The sequence below is a fragment of the Cyprinus carpio genome, chromosome A11 (genome assembly GCF_018340385.1).
Source record: "Cyprinus carpio isolate SPL01 chromosome A11, ASM1834038v1, whole genome shotgun sequence".
NCBI lineage: Eukaryota > Metazoa > Chordata > Actinopteri > Cypriniformes > Cyprinidae > Cyprinus > Cyprinus carpio.
The window spans coordinates 26520632-26538424 of NC_056582.1; the positions used below are offsets into that span (position 1 = coordinate 26520632).

At 34.6% G+C, this 17793-nt stretch overlaps 1 protein-coding gene across 1 annotated transcript; it reads right to left on the reverse strand.

Moving 5' to 3' along the window:
* Positions 1-985: 985 nt before the first annotated feature.
* Positions 986-15257, reverse strand: LOC109093733 (ATP-dependent 6-phosphofructokinase, liver type-like). The gene is given in 19 exon segments (XM_042766957.1): positions 986-1786; positions 2703-2808; positions 5025-5124; positions 5249-5360; positions 5481-5542; positions 6435-6599; positions 6878-7030; positions 7108-7195; positions 8040-8110; positions 8845-8991; positions 9904-9967; positions 10045-10109; positions 10201-10332; positions 10787-10879; positions 10967-11060; positions 12162-12266; positions 12585-12631; positions 13227-13387; positions 15173-15257. Coding segments are annotated over 18 exon segments (1848 nt in total). The 5' UTR covers positions 13323-13387; positions 15173-15257; the 3' UTR covers positions 986-1638.
* Between the last annotated feature and the right edge of the window lie 2536 nt (positions 15258-17793).

The following is a 17793-nucleotide window of genomic DNA, read 5'->3' on the forward strand; positions in this document are numbered from 1 at the left end:
CTCGTAGATTCCACCTCCTTTTGTAAGCATCCAGTTCGTCGCATTTCTCCCGTAGCACACCGTTCTCCTTTTCGAGTGATTCCACCCTGCTCTGTAATGAGCTCACGTTGCTTGTAACCTCTTCTACTTGATTGCTCATAAACTCAAGCGCCTCAGTCACACTGTTTAATGAATTCGTATTGTCTTTCACTGTTACCTCAAGGGACTGCATGCGATTCAGAAATTCCAATTGCATTTTTTTTACTCGCTCCAAAACTTCCATCAGGTGTAAATTGGAGACCGTCTGATTGTCCGACGCCACTCTGTCGACCATTTTTGATTTTTTGGAAGGCGGTTTAGGAGTTTCAGGTAACGGGATTTTCGATCCAGAGGCATTCGCAGCGTCATTCACTTTGAAAGCGGCATCCAGAGATTTTCTCGCGTAAGAATGCATGGCACTTCGAACAGGCTTATCTTCTTCCATCATATTCGTTAAAGGTTAGAAAAAAGTTAGAAAGACGAAAGAATGAAAAAAGGGTTTACTTAGATCAGCAAATAAAGTATTATTATGTTCCCTTCTACATGTGTCAACTATAAAATAAGTGCAGAGCTTCAGCACATGGATGTTACACAGTCGCCATCTTGGCCGAACCCCCCTCGATTCCAAAGCTTGGAATCGATTCCATCAAGAGGAATCGTCTCCTCATTTAGAGCCTTTTTTCAGTTCAACAAAGTAATGGTATTGTCATAATCAATATCTTAGCTTAGAACACTTTTTTTTTTTTTTTCCAAATCTTAAAATCTTATAAAATTTTAAAGCATTTATTATTTCTCAACTCTGTGTAGTAAAATTAACTTTGAAGACACAATGGTTTTGTTAATCAGCAGAAAATCTATTTTAAAAGTGGAGTAAGCATGAGGGTAAAAAAAATCTCAGAGGAGAACATTAAGAGTTATAATAACATAAATATAATATAAAACATTATAGTACACACACAACACAATGTTTTTGTTAATCAGCAGAAAATATCTATATTTATTTTGTCGGGTTTAATCACTAAAGCACATCTTTAAAAGTGGAGACATGCAAATCTAACATACTGATCTGTTAACATAAGGGTAAAAATTGGCGAGAATACTGAGAAGAGCATAATTCAGTCACAATTCAACGGCAGACAAACAAATCACTGATCCTGGAATAATGAAACAAACAACAGCTAAATAATTACAGAAAACAAGATTATACTCGAATAGCAGAGAAAACAGCGCTTCAAATAACAGCCAAAAAATAGTCTGCACAACACAAAGATGAAAAGATTGTGTCCAGAAACCAGAAAATCAAGATCATTCAGAAACACGTTTTCATCTTTTCCTCAAACTCAAACGTACACAACCGTTGAAATATAAAGACTCGCATATGAGAAGGAAATATGAGAACAGGCCAGTTGTTCAAAATGAATAAATACAAGACCAAGGCACAGCAGACGGCTGAAGAACGAACACAACATCTGAATGTAGTTCATAAACACTCATGTTCTGTTAAAAACGTGTTTTATGCAGCGTATAAATGCAGTTATGAGTATGACAGGATGGATTGGCTCAGAGGTATGGAGGGATAATGTGGTATGATGATGATGATGATGATGATGGAGCGGCTGTTCAGAATCCGGTCTCCATGCTCAGTGTGCGGCGCGTCACGTGTTCAATCTCTCCGGTCACATACTCGTCAAAACTGGTCTGATATTTGGCCAACATCTTGAGCATGGGACGCAGGTTCAGCCACCACTGCTCCTGCGGCATCCGGTGTCTGCACACACACACACACACACACATTGGCAAACATATTGAGACACATAATCAGGTTATGGTAGAACAGTGACAACATTACACAGATCCACACGGGATTTCTTTGAAAGATATTAGCTTCACATGCTGTTTTGTAGTTACTTTAAGTTTTTTTTAAATGTCCAAAATTGACATTTTTCACACAAACAAAAAAACAACATCATCTTGTTGCAACATGTTACAAAATCAAGATTGAATATATATGGGATGCAGAACATAAAGAACAGCACATCATTTACTCAATAAGTAGCAGCCAAATTTGGAAAGAAGTCTCTTCTGTTCACCGAGGCAGCATTTATTTGTTCAAAAATACTGTAAAAATAGTTAAATATTTATTATTCTTTAAAACAGCTGGTTTGGATGCATTAATGGATCAAAAGAGACAATATTAATGATGTTAACAAAAGATTTCTATTTCAAATAAATGCTGTTCTTTTGAACTTTCTATTCATCTGTGAATCCTGAAAAATACATGCATCACAGTTTCAACAAAAATATTAACTGTGTTCAACATTGATAATAATCAGAAATGTTTCTTGAGCAGCAAATCATCATATTAGAATGATTTCTGAAGATCATGTGACACTGAAGACTGGAGTAATGATGCTGAAAATACAGCTATTTTGCATTCTAAAAATATTAAATTTTTTACTGTATTTTTTTCATCGAATAATTGCAGCCTTGCTAAGAAGAAAAAAAAACGTCTTTATAAACTTTTATTTATTTTTTTTAAATGTAAATATTCCAAACTTTTGACTGGTAGAGTAGTTACACATGCAGAATATTTGCAGTAAACATATGACATCATATTATAATGAGCTCCCGGATGACGTTCATTATTCATGAGGTGAGATATATTTAGGTCACGTGACTCTTACTCGAAGTCGGTGTGTGCTTTGAGTTCGGTGACGGGACTGAACGACATCACTTTCTTCTTCATGCCGATCACGCAAGCCGTATCCGGAGAGTTCGCAAACACACGTCCTGCGATTCACAAACAAACAGATCTCCACTCATCACCACTGCCTTCAAATCTATTACTCATATTAATATGTGACCCTCTCTGTGAAATCCAGGCTAAAGTCTCAAAATCTAATTATGAGGCAACAAGCATCCAAGTTTGATTCAACCATTTATTTCATTATGATTTCAGTTTGCATATAGGAGCAACAGAAGCACAGATGATGCTGTTATAGCCATGACACATTTCATAATTAGACATCTAGAGGATTCTAGCTCGTATACACGTCTTTTATTTGTAGATTTGAGCTCAGCTTTTAATATGCTGCAGCTGCATCTTTTAAAAGCGAGGTTGAATGATTTTAAAGTTCACCCTTTTATTATAAAATTGCACTGTTCTGTTTTAATTAATTGCAGGCAGCGGGTTAATGTTAATGGAACACTATCTGAATCCAGAACAGGTGTCCCTCAGGGCTCTGTTAGTGCACCGGTTTTGTTTTGTTGTTGTTTGTATATGGATGAAGGTAGAAGGTGTTACTCTAATAATTACATCATTAAATTCTCAGATGATACTGCAATCTTAGATTTATTGAAAAAGAACAGAGACTTGTCTGAATATTTTTCAGAAATTTGGAAGGTTTGTGAATTGGTGCTAAAGCTGTTAAACGGAGGCAGTATGGAGCTGTAATTTGCTGTAATTAAGTTTTTTTTTAATACAGTATCAGATTTATTTATTTATCTATTTGTTTACTTACTGCTGTGTTATTTTATGATGTTATTGTCTGTATTTGTTGATAATTGTGTGACAAAGACTAGACAAATTTTCCCACAAGTGGGACAATAAAGTTTACCTGACCTTACTTAGTAGTAGTAGATTTATTTTTTTAATGCTTCTGTTTAGATTTAATTTATATTTATTTTAATCTTTGTAATTTAGTTGTGCTTTTATCACTTATTTATTAGTTCTTTAATATAATTTTGTTTTAGATTTAATTCATATTTATTTCAGTTTTAGGTTAATAATTTTATTATATGCTTATTTTTATCAGTTTCCAATAAATGTACTTTTAACTTTAATTTATATTTATTTGTTTTAGTTCTAGTAATGTTGTTATGTGCATTTATCATTTATATTAATTAAAAAAATTATATATAGATTTATATTTATTTCAGTTCTAGTTCTTGTTTTATCCTTTTTTATATTTCTATTTAGCTTTCTTTTTTATTAATTTCAGTTTTAGTACTTTTATAATGTAATTTTATCTTTTTAAAATTCTATTTATCTTTCTTTTATATTTAAAGTTTTAGTCCTTTTATAATGACATTTTATCTTTTTTAAATTCTATTTAGTTTTCATTTATATTTATTTCAGTTTTAGTACTTTTAAATTGTAATTTTATCTTTTTCTTCTATTTAGCTTTCTTTTTATATTTCTTTCAGTTTTAGTACTTTTATAATGTAATTTTATCTTTTTAAAATTCTATTTAGTTTTCATTTATATTTATTTCAGTTCTAGTTCTTGTTTTATCCTTTTTTATATTTCTATTTAGCTTTCTTTTTTATTAATTTCAGTTTTAGTACTTTTATAATGTAATTTTATATTTTTTAAATTCTATTTCGTTTTCATTTATATTTCAGTTTTAGTATTTTTATAATGTAATTTTATCTTTTTAAAATTCTATTTAGCTTTCTTTTATATTTAAAGTTTTAGTCCTTTTATAATGTAATTTGATCTTTTTTAAATTCTATTTAGTTTTCATTTATATTTATTTCAGTTTTAGTACTTTTAAATTGTAATTTTATCTTTTTTATTCTATTTAGCTTTCTTTTTATATTTCTTTCAGTTTTAGTACTTTTATAATGTAATTTTATCTTTTTAAAATTCCATTTAGTTTTCATTTATATTTATTTCAGTTTTAGTATTTTTATAAAGTAATTTTATCTTTTTTTAATTCTATTTAGTTTTCATTTATATTTATTTCAGTTTTAGTACTTTTATAATGCAATTTTATCTTTTGTTGTAATTCTATTTAGCTTTCATTTTAAATTTAAGTTTTTGCTTTAGTAATTTTTGTACCTAAAGTTAACATTCCTAATTTTTGTTTAAGTTTTGTAAGTTTGTTTTTAATTTAAAATTAATATTTTTTATTTAATGTCTGCTTTATTTCAGTTAACAGAAAGTTATTTGTGATGGTTTTAGTTGTAGCTGACAGTAACACTGCTGTGAATGTGTGTCTCACCCTGTCTGTACGTGCTGTTCATCTTCTCTGTGAGCCACAGAACTGACTTCACTCCCAGTTTAGTGCCAAAATTCCTGTCGAACGGAGTGGGAACGCCACCCTAAACACACAAAACAACACGAATGCAAGGACTCAAAATCATCAAACCAACAACATGATGATTCCACCAGGAGCGTCTGATTTGTCGGGACGCTAGTCACATGATCACTGGACGGGTGTCTCACCTGCTGCAGGTGACCCAGAACATTGACCCTGCAGTCGAAGATGCCTTTGCCCTCGGCGGAGTAGAGATTGTGGATGAAGTCAGTGGTGTAGTGCTTGTGGCACTTCTCATTCCTGCAGAGAAGAAGAATGAAGACAGCTTTCAGTGAATCACAGCTAAATGAAGGACAGAAGAGAATAATCAAGACTCATTATCACACACACTGCAGCATCAGGTGTCATGTGATGCTTTACCTCAACACTAGTCCTCTCTGAATATCATTCTTCATTTTCTCCGTCAGATGCTCCACGTTTGTCTGAGAGGAAACCGTGAGAAGGTTAAAAGCTCTGAATTTCTAAAACATTTGATACGCTGAACTTGATCAAAACCATTTAAAGCACATTTAAACAGCAATAAAATGACATGAACAAACATTATTAAAAACAATTCAAACATGGAAAGAACCTGGAAGAGCTTGAGCTGTTATCATGGGTTTAAATGACAATATACACTACAAGTCAGAAGTTTGGAATAATTCTGTTTTTTTAATGTTTTTGAAAGAAGTCTCTTCTGCTAAGCAAGCATTTATTTGATCAAAAATACTGCAAAAATTGTGAAATAATATTGTGATTTAAAATAACTGTTTTCTGTGTGAATATGTGTTAAACTGTAATTTATTTCTGTGATGTGCAGCTGTATTTTCAGCATCATTACTCCAGTCTTCAGTGTCACATGATCTTCAGACATCGTTTTTTTTTTTTTTAAAGAAATTAATACTTTTATTCATCTGTGATGCGTTAAATTGTTCAAAAGTGGCAGTAAAAACATTTATAATGTTACAAAAGTTTTCTATTTCAAATAAATGCTGTTCTTTTGAACAATTTTCTATTCATCTGTGAATCCTGAAAAATAAAATGTATCAGTTTCCACAAAAATATTGTGCAGCACAACTGTTTTCAACATTGATAATAATGAGAAATGTTTCTTGAGCAGTAAATCATCATATTATTATGATTTCTGAAGATCATGTGACACTGAAGACTGGAGTAATGATGCTGAAAATACAGCTGCGCATCACAGAAATAAATTACAGTTTAACAGATATTCACACAGAAAACAGCTGTTTTAAATTACAATATTATATCACAATTTTTACAGTATTTTGATGCAGCCTTGCTGATCAGAAGAGACAGGGATTGTGATCTTGCCTCCAGCTCGTGGATGTTGAACGGCTCCTCAAAGATGTAGACGGCGTCTGCTCCCACGGCGATGCCGGTGGTGGTTGCTAGGTAACCGCAGTATCCGCCCATGGTCTCCACGATGAAGACGCGGCGCTTGGTTCCAGACGCAGACTGCTTGATTTTGTCGCAGCTCTGAGCAGACAGACAGAAAGCTGATTTCAGAGTCAGGGATGTAATGATTACTGGTTTGACGATTAATCATGATAAAATTCCCCACGGTTAGTATTCACGTGCCATATTTTAATTATCATTAAAACCGTATTTGATTACTGTCCAGCATAATGTTTTCAGAAACTGTCTCAGGAGCGCACAGCAGCAGAGGAGTTTTGTTTAGTGTGAAAACACGGAGGAAAAGCTTACGTCCCTATTTCAGAGTCAGGACTGTCCTGTGATCAGCGAGCGACTCTCACCTCCATGGCGGCGTTCACGGCCGTGTCTGCTCCCAAACTGAAGTCTGTGCCCGGGACGTTGTTGCTGATGGTGGCAGGAATCACACACATGGCGATACACAGTTCATCATAGCGGCCTCGAGCCTCAACCAGCTGCAGAACTCCTTCATACGCCTGCAGGAGACACACACAGTTACCAAACACACACACACACACACACACACACACACACACACACACACAGTCCGTACCTCAAATCCACCAATCACCAGCAGCGACTGGATGTTGTATTTGCTGATATTGGCCACAATGTTCTCCATGCAGGAGTTAGGGAGAGTTCTGAAGAGATTTGATGTTGTATTTGGTGTTATTTGATACATTGTTATTAATTTAGTAGTTTGGGAGAGTTCCAACCACTGAGAAAAGTCTGTTTAAGAGCTGTTTAAAGACAACATGACACACACATTTTACTTTAATATGAAAAATGACTGTGTGTGTATATATATATATATTTCAAGCAATAAAATTATAGAAATAAATGAATGAAAAATAAACAAATTGTTCTTAATAAATAGTTTTTATTTTTCTATTTTTATTTTAATTTTAGTAAATTTTGTCATTTTTTTAAATGTCTATATACTAGGTTTTTTATTTTTACTTCAGTTTTAGTTATTGGAGTACATTAAGTTAAAACTAAATGAAAATGAGAAATGTTGCCTTATCAAGCACCTGAAATATATATATTTTTTCAGTTAACATTTATTTTATTCCAAGTAACGAAAAAGGTTTAATTTTAGTTTTACTTAACTAAACACATAACTCTGTTAATAAATAAATAAATAAATAAAAAGCAATGCAAATCATTGAGAAAAGTAAAAAAAGAATGATTTAGAAGTAACTGTTCTGTGGATTGTAACAGTTTTCATTTGAAGACACTCTGCTTCATATTTTAACAATGAAACAGTTTCCAGTCAAGAGTTTTAGATTTTTTCAAACTTAGTGAAAATGTAGCATGAAGCAATGAAACCTCAGCCAATCAGAGTGTGTGTGTTATTTAATATGCAGATATGTGGAGCGAGATGGACCAATGAGATTGTACAGTGGGCGGGGCTACATCGTGTTGCTCGAGGCTCATGGTGTTCGGTCTGGTTAAGACACAGAGAGAAAGAGACACAGAACTGACCGTTTGGTGCCCAGCAGTGATCCGCCCTGCCCCGTCCAACCAGCCACATCATGCCAGTGGACCTCAGTCACCTGCGGGAGAAAAACAGAGCTCACAGAAACCTCACACATTTACATTCAGTCATTTAGCAGACGCTTTTATCCACAGCAACTTACAAATGAGGACAACAGAAGCAATCAAAACCAACAAAAGAGCAATAAAACAACACACAGCATGGCTATTTATATATATATATATATATATATATATATATATATATATATATATATATATATATATATATATATATATATATATATATACATACACACACACTCCTGGTCAAAAGTTTGGGAACCGTATAATATTAGAGACTTCAGTGTATAATATGTAGATGGTACATCACTTATGTGTATGTATCAAGCAGACACCTGGAGGTTGCTTCACCAGAGTTTCACTGTACATGTAGAGTAACAATAAAGTTCTTACTATATTTATTTATATAGCAGTCAATATTTGAAGTGTATCAAAAAAGAAGTTATCAAAGTTGTCCTAAGACAAGAACGCAGTTTGGTTTAAGGATTTAGGACAACTTTGATGAAAGGTTTTGATCCACTTCAAATGTTGACTACTTTATATACACACTCACGCACTCTCACAAACACACACACACTCACGCACTCTCACAAACACACACACACACACACACACTCTCACAAACACACACACACCCTCTTTCACTTACACATTCACTCACTGACTCACACACACACACCCTCTCTCACACACACGCCCTCTCACTCTCACACGTGTCTGCGGTCCTCACCGCGTCTTTGGCCAGACCCTCGAAGCCGTCGTGGACGGTGTAAACCCTGTGTCCCTGAGCGAGTCCCACTCGAGCCGCGGATCTCACAGCGGAGTTCATCCCTGCAGCCGGAGCGCCGACGTTCAGGATGGCCACAGAGTGATTACTCTACACACACACACACACACACACACACGTTAAAGAGCTGATTACAGGCAACTTAAAAACAACTACATTCTTCATTTATTTAATGTAAAATTAAAACAAGATATATTTATATATATTTATAAAAAGTACATAACATATTTCAGATGATTACACAGTTTAAATAAATACAAAGACATGTAATCAATTTAAATTAATTAAATTATATAATATTAAATGATTTAATATATATTTTTTTTTTTATTACCGGTCACAAGTTTGTAATGTTGTAATGCTTTTAAAGAAGTCTCTTCTGCTCATCAAGACTGCATTTATTTGATCAAAAATACAGAAAAAAAAAAAAAAAAAAAAAAAAAAACAGTAATCTTGCAAAATGTTATTACAATATAAAATAATGGTTTCCCTTTTTTTATCCTTTAAAATATAATTTATTTCTGTGATGCAAAGCTGAATTTCCATCATCATTACTCCAGTGTAAAGTGTCACATGATCCTTCAGAAATCATTCTAATAGGCTGATTTATTATAGAATTATCAATGTTGTGCTGCCAGATATTTTTTTAGAAACTGCAATTTTTTTTTTCAGGATTCTTTGATGAAAAAAAAAAAGTTTTAAAAGAAAAGCATTTATTCAAATTATTTTTTAAAGGATATTAAAATAGAAACAATTATTTTTATATTGTAATAAATATTTTGCAAGATTACTGGTTTTTTCTGTATTTTTGATCAAAAAAAGAGACAAATAATTTTTTTTAAACTACATTTAGAATAATGTACACAATAAGATCAAAGACATTTATTATGAAAGTAGTTGGTGCCAATTATGATTTTTTTTGTTGATTTTGAATGTTGACTTTTTAAAAAACAAGCAGAAAGTATATCGTGTTTGAAAACTCAAAGTCGTGGAGTTTGTCACCTTAGACAGAGCTGGCTTCTGATGAGCTAAAAGCTTGTACGTGTTCCAGTTGTTCTCAAAACTCCTGCGACGAGAAGTAACAATCAGTGAACCATCTCACAGATTCATTAACAACCGAACACACGCGTCAACGAAACTCACTTTCCACGCAGCTGGATGGCTTCTTCAAACCTCTTCTCGTTCATGGCTTTCTGAACCTCTTTCGTCTACAAACAAACACAAACACACAGTTACATTGGGATTCTCTGTATCAGACGCTGTGCAAGGTCAAAGGTCACGGGCGTCCTGGTGAGTGACTCACCATGTTCACACGCACTCCATGAGCGGCAGACGCATGGCCTGATTCCCAGACAGACCGATGACACACGCAGACGTCTCCGGAGTCGCCTCCAGCAGAGCCACCACGGCCTCCACACCCATCTTACTGCTCTACACACACACACACACACACACACACACACACACACATCAGCAGGAGCCAACCACTTACTTCTTACAGATTAGTCAACTAAACATCATACGATTCTAGTCGACTAAAACAATTCAGATGACTAAAATATGACTAAAACTAAATCAAAATTTGCTGTTAAAATGAACACTGATTCACACTCAAACTAAATGCTTACTGTTGTCCTTTTTGCATTACTGACACATTATGTTCCTGTCTGATACTGTAAAGCTGCTTTGACCACAATCTGTATTGTTAAAAGCCCTTTATAAATAAAGGTGCCTTGACTTATGCTCCTAAATAAATTTTTCCAGTTTCGTACACATCTGTGTTTAGTTGCGATGCGAGTGAAATGCTCTCACTGTCGAGCCCTGCATCATAAACTGAAGAAACAATAATTCCCACATTTCAACATGACTGTTTTTAATAACTCACCAGGACTCGATCGAAGGCGGACGGTGTTCCTCCTCTCTGAACGTGACCCAGGACAGTGACCCGCGTGTCGTAACCCAACCGCTGAACCACCAGCTACACACACACACACACACACACACACACGTGAACAACAGCCTCAAATCAGCACAGAACCGACAAACAGCTCCGCGAGAGTCTCACATCTTTGACGTAGCTGGAGGAGATCAGCTGGCCGTGTTTGTCGATGGCTCCTTCTGCGATGATCACGATGTTCAGACGAGAGCCTTTACTGCGGCTCTGCAAAACCACAGACACACACACACACATACACACACACACACACACAGAGTCAAGAGACTTCCACAGCCTAAGATATTACCCTGGAGCACAAAACCAGTCATAAGGGTCAATTTTTGGAAATTGTGATTTATGCATCATCTGAAAGCTGAATAAATAATCTCTCCATTGATGTGTGGTTTGTTAGGAGGACATATTTGTTCTGATATACAACTATTTGCAAAATCTGGAATCTGAGGGAGCAAAAAATGCCTAAATATTGAGAAAATCATCTTTAAAGTTGTTCATGAAGTTTTTAGCAATGCATTATTACTAATCAAAAATTAAGTTTTGATATATTTACAGTAGGAAATTTACTAAATATCTTCATGGAACATGATCTTTACTTAATATCCTAATGATTTTTTGGCATAAAAAATTAAGTTTTGATATATTTACAGTAGTGTATTTTTTTATTTTGCTACAAATATACCTGTGCTACTGATGACTGCTTCTGTGCTGCAGGGACACGTTGCGAACAGAAGCAAGGGCTGTAGATTAATCCAAATAAAACCCAATTGCGATAAATGTAGTGAGATTATCAATCATTAAAATTTAATTGAATAAACCCATGCGTTGCATGCTTCACAGATGAAGCGCGGCACATTTCAAGCACAATTTACAACACACTTTGTGGACTCCCAGTTACCATTCAAAATAAAAGTTCATCGGTAACTGTAATTTTGAAGTTGTGTAAAATAAAATTATTATATTTAGATTGTGTGTTTTTTACATTATATTTATACTTTAACTATACTTTTACAGTGAAATCTAGTAATTGTAATACTTTTCTATTTAGTAGTAGTAACAATCCAATACATCAAATCATTTGTTATAATGTGGTATTATATATATTAATATTATTACTTTTATATAGCCCATAATTGCAATCACAAAAGGCTGGCCACATTGTGCAGCCCAAAATGCCACATTGAATTAATATTTCTTAGGTTTTGATTTTTAGTAATTTTAATATACATAAAAAAATATTAATAATGAATAGCCATATTATATATAATCACAACATGTTTGGCCAAATTCTCCCTCCCGAGAGACCTACAAATCTCCAAATCACATGTGATCTTCCCATCCATCCTCCGGCGGAGCCTCCGGGATAAAGAGCCAGTCAGCACCAGACGCCAGAGCGGAAACCACCGCTAGATACCTGCAGAACCAGACCAGAGTTGGAGAGGAGGTAGGGAACAGGAGCAGAGAGGGGAAGACAAGGTCAGATAAGTGCAGATCGGAACAGATCAGACCTGGACCGGACCAGATCAGATCAGACCAGACCAGACCGGGATTCAGGACCGGGTCAGGTTAGGTCAGAGCAGACCAGGACAGGACGGGTTAGGACAGGACAAGATCAGACCAGATCGGACCAGGCCGGGACCAGATCAGACCAGAGCAGACCGGACGGAAAATCAACCAGACCAGACTTACCCATTAAGGAGATAAAACAGCTGAGGAAGTGATCATGACGTACCCGCAGTGGCGTCCCATCACCTCCAACACAAACGTCCTCTGATGACTGAAAACAACACAAACACACGAGTGGGAGTCAATTCTGCTCAGCAAGGCTGCATTTATCTGATCATAAATGCAGTATAAACATGAAGTGTTAAATTGAATGCATCCTTGATAAATAAAAGTATGTATTTGTTAAAACAAATCTTACTGAATGGTAGTATGGTAAGTTATTTAATGTGAAGAATATTGCACATAACAGTACTATTTTTTATTCTGGTTTAATTATTAACTTTAATATTTATATTTAGCAGTAATAATATTATTAATAACAATAATAATACTTATAACTATTATTAAGTAATTTTAATATTTTTATTATTAATAATAATAATAAGAAAAGAAGTAGTATCAGTAGTTATTTAATGTGGGAATATTGCACACTCTTTGAAATATGTGAAAGTAAATTCTCCATTGATGTGAAAAGTCATTATGAGCGCTGCTGAGGTTCAGTGAAGTTCAGACTATGCTTTTCTGATTTGATCATGTGAATGCTGCAGTAACCTGCATTCGTTTCTTTGTAAAGTAAAATTTTTGACTGTGTGTCTCGTGGCTGTGTTTCGTAGTTTTTGTTTGTGTGTGTTTTTGTTTGTTTAACCTTTTGTCCGTGGTTGCTGATTGCATCAATAACTTCCATGATGATCAGAGCAGAATCAGCTCCGATCGTCATGTCGGTTCCACAGAAGTCCATTATCATGGATCCCACCAGACCCACGATGTTCAGATGCGTGTGTTGCCGCGCCAGAGAGTCTGTGATCCGGCCTGAACACACAGACACCTCCGCATCATTTTCTCCTGCTCACCATGAGAGAAGAGAAGTCTGAGGCGTGTTTTAATTCACTCTCATTATCTCTTGGCTGCTTCTATGGAGCAACAAACACAACGCTATTGATGCTGCTGCATTTAAACAAGTGAAAAGAAAAGAGAGAATTTAAAAAGAGATCCAGCTCTGTCTCAAGTCCTGCAGACCAGCAGGATCTGGTTTTGAGTGTAAAAGGCCTGAAGTAGTGTCTCGTACAGACGCAGTCATTTAAAAACATGTTAACTGAACATAAATAAGGTATTAAGAAAATGTAACTTATTTCAGATATTCGCCATTCCCTTATTTCTATTTTCTCTTCTTCCGTTTAAGTTGGACCTGAAAATAACTCTAACTGAAAAAAAACAACAGGGGGAGAGAAGAAAAATAAAAATAATTAAAAAAAACAAAACAATTGAAAAAAAAAGAAAAAAAAAAAAAAAAAAAAAAAAACAATAAACTACAATAAAACAGAAATAAAAACAAAAAACAATTGCTACAAAAAATTAGAAAAAGATGACAAAAATACAAAAAAAATTACCAAAACTACAACTATAAATAACATTGAAACAAAAAAAAGAAATATAATTTTTTTTATTAATTTTTTCAAAAACAATAACTAATAAAAATGACAAAAAACTAAAATAACTGAAATTGAAGTAAAAAAATAACAATAATAATGATTTTAAAAACATGAAAAGAAATAAAACGCACATCAATATTACTAACTGGAAATAACAAAAATGTTTTTTTAAAAAAACTTATTTAAAGAAACAAAAAAAAATACTAATTGCTAAAATTATAAGGTGGAAATAACTGGACTGAAACTGAAATAAAAGTTAATAATAAATAAATGGACATATTTTTTAAAACAACAGTGAATCAAAAATAACAAAAACTGGAACAACTGAAGCGAAACTGAAATAAAAAAATTTAATCAATAGTAATTAAATTGACATTTAAAAAATAAAAAAAAAAACTACTAAAAAGGACAAAAAAATCGAAATTATTAAAAACTTAAAATATATTAAAACTAATTCTGAATATGAATGAAACACAATCGTTCTATAGTAAAATCAGACTATACTTTTACATAGAACAGTGGTTCTCAATCTTTTTTCCACACCAGGCCGCACGCATATCATTCACATATTACGTCACTACTACAAACCAACCTGAAAAATAGTTCCCAGCAACTCTGCTATTGCTGCAACTACATGAACTAGCTGGGGACTATTTTCAGGTGCTGCGTGATATCTCTGTGCCTGCTGTGGCCATGTTACAGCAGCACAGTTCCTTGATTATTACGCCGGAATTGAAGTATAGTTCCTAATCATATCGACCTAGACAATCACAACTGTTCATTGCACTGATGCGGTCTTCACGTGCTTACAAACACTTGCAAATAGCAATGTGGTGTTTAAAAAACACATATGAATGTGAGTTCGATCGCTTGAGAGTTTCTGAGATTGTTCGTTGTTGCATGAAGCTCTTGAAGCTCCTCCGCCTCTTCAGAAAAGGGAGGCGGGAGCACAAGCTCATTTGCATTTAAAGGGACACACACAAAACGGCACATTTTGGCTCATACCCTTAAAAAGTGGCAACTTAAGCAAGCTATAAAAATGATCCGTGGGTTATTTTAAATGGAAACTTCACATACAGACTCTAGAGACACATCTTAGACTTATTTTACATCTTAAGGAGATAAACAGGTCCGCCTTTAAGAGCGTAAAGCAGGCTCTGTGTACCTTGCTGCACGAGTTCAGACAGCAGGGCGCTCCACTCGCTGCGGAAGATGTTGGCTCCGGTGAGGCTGCCGTCTCCGTCCGCCGCACACACTACACAGTTAGTTGATCCGCCGCGCTGGAGCAGGTGGAACGCCGCGGACAGACGCCCCTCCTGCGTGGTGAATGCCTTACAGCGGGCGCTGGCCGATGATGGTCCCACCCTGACCGTAATCACAACATCTGTGAGTCAGACAGAGCACTACAACAGCAACACAGCCTTCAATAAGCTCTCACACTGACTACATGAACCCACTCTCAATACTGACTTGTTAAAACACACTTTTCATTTATAAAGCTCTAAAAACCTTACTGACTGATGGTTTAGTGCACTTCCTGCAAATATGGGAAAAGATGGAAGGTCTCAACTGAATATGTGCAGAGTCACATGACCAGAGCAGTTTATTTCCTGTTTGTCACCTTGAGAAGTATGATGACTGCATCAAAGCGTAAAGTATGCCACAAAGATTTTTTGGTGCATGTTTATTGTTACCTAAGGTGTCTATTATTCAAATATGATTTAAAATATAAAAAAAATACTTATTTTACTAACTTATTAATTACAGAGTTAAATTCGTGCTTTGTTTGGTATAATGTCTGCTAGAATGTTAAAAAATGTTTCAGTGTTAATATTTTTAAAATGTTGTTTTGTAATTATTTTTTTCTTTGAAAAGTAAGACCAAAACAGTAAAAAGCCTATTTTGGCTATTTATTTATGCAATAGTGTGAAAAAAATGGCAAAACCTTGGGGGAAATTGTGAAAACCTGTGTTTCGGTATTCTGCCTTTCGGCCAAAGAAATGTAATTCGTGCAATCCCTAATGACAAGATCCGCTTGTGTTTTGGTGTAAACCCTGCTGCTGTAATCTCAGATTTAATCTTCTTGCTGTAAAACTAAATCCTGTTTCCCTCTAATATCTGCAAAAACGTCCCAGTCCAAACATGTGCAAGCAAGACCGAAAAGAAGAACGTTATCTGTATCAATACTCCACATAAACAGAGATAAACTGGACAGTATGAGATCATTAAAGGCTGTGAAAAAATCAGATAGAAATCACATTTGATACACGGTTTGAACTATTCAATACATCTGCTTGGATTTAAATATTAATATTGGATATTTGTATACCAATTTTGCATTCACAAAATGCAATTTATAGTAGAATAAATATGTTTGGCGCTTTGATGTAACTAAAAAATACATTGTATTCAACATACAAAAAAATATCCCCTACTATCCAAAATTTTTTTGCCCAGGCATGGAAATTAGATTTTTTTACAAATCTCTGATATTAAGAACATTTCTAAATTGAAGAACTAAAATTATAATAAATAAAATGGATGTTTAATAAATAAAATTAGGACTAAATAATCAAAATACAAAAAAGAGATATTAAAGAGAAAAAAAAAACAAACTTTTAACTAACAATGGAAAATAAAAACGAATAAAAAATACAGTAACTAATTACTGATATTAAAACTAACACTTTATAGCTTTCCCTGACCTTTTAGAAAAAAATTCATATATTTTGTTTTCGGGTTCCACAGCCGCTGAAACCTGCACCGTTTGCTCGATTAATATTGTGCCTGCTGAATCCAAATAAATAATCGATATATATCAAATAAATTGAAATTAAAACATTTGACATTCAGATAAAAACATTTTATATAAAAACTAGCTAAAGAAAGAATTAAAGAGAAAGAAATAAATAAAGACATTTATATAAAACTACAAAATAAAAAAAGAAAATAAATAGAGCCTTTTACACAAAATAAATTAATTTGTCTTTATAATCTTTAATTAAATATTACATTGGTACGCATTTCCGTCAAGCCCTTCCGTTTCTACCATAAGCATACGACATTAATTTCGGTTATACGAACTTTTTCCCTTGCCCCATCCAATCAAATACCCACCATCTGTGGATTCTGACACTGATATTTTTTTTTTGGTGAATTCTGTTCCGTTTTAGATTACACATCTAGAAGCATCGTATGTGGCAGCTAATCACCATGCAGGTGACAACAACACACTGCATGCATTAAAGCGGACGAAGCCTCACCATCTGAATGATGTTGGTTACGACTCTGGCCAGTTGGCGTGAGTTTGATGTGATCTCCTCCGGTCCACCAGACCCTGATAACCCGGAAGAAACACAACGCAATCAGTACGAGCGCAGCACAGCGCTGACTCGTGCATGCAGAAGCGAACGGCTCCTCACCTCATAAAGTCAGGTAGACTTTAAGCCGCCCACTGTAAAATGCCCATGCGTGTTACCGCACGGCAAAAAACCTGCACTGACCCCCTTGCGTTCAATACCTGCCAGAACGCACACACACGCGTCATCATGCATCTACACAACTCTGAAAAGAGTATCTGAAATTGTGTTTAATGCATCAACATAAAGAGAAACGCTTTGAACAAACTGGTGCGTAAATGCAATAATGGTGACACAACATGCAACTGCAAATTTAATCTGGAAACAGATAACAGATCTACTGAAGCATGTGAGATGTACAATGCACACCTCAGATAGGGTCAGTGAGAGGTTACTAACAGTCAGTTTCGTGCATTAACTTTATACA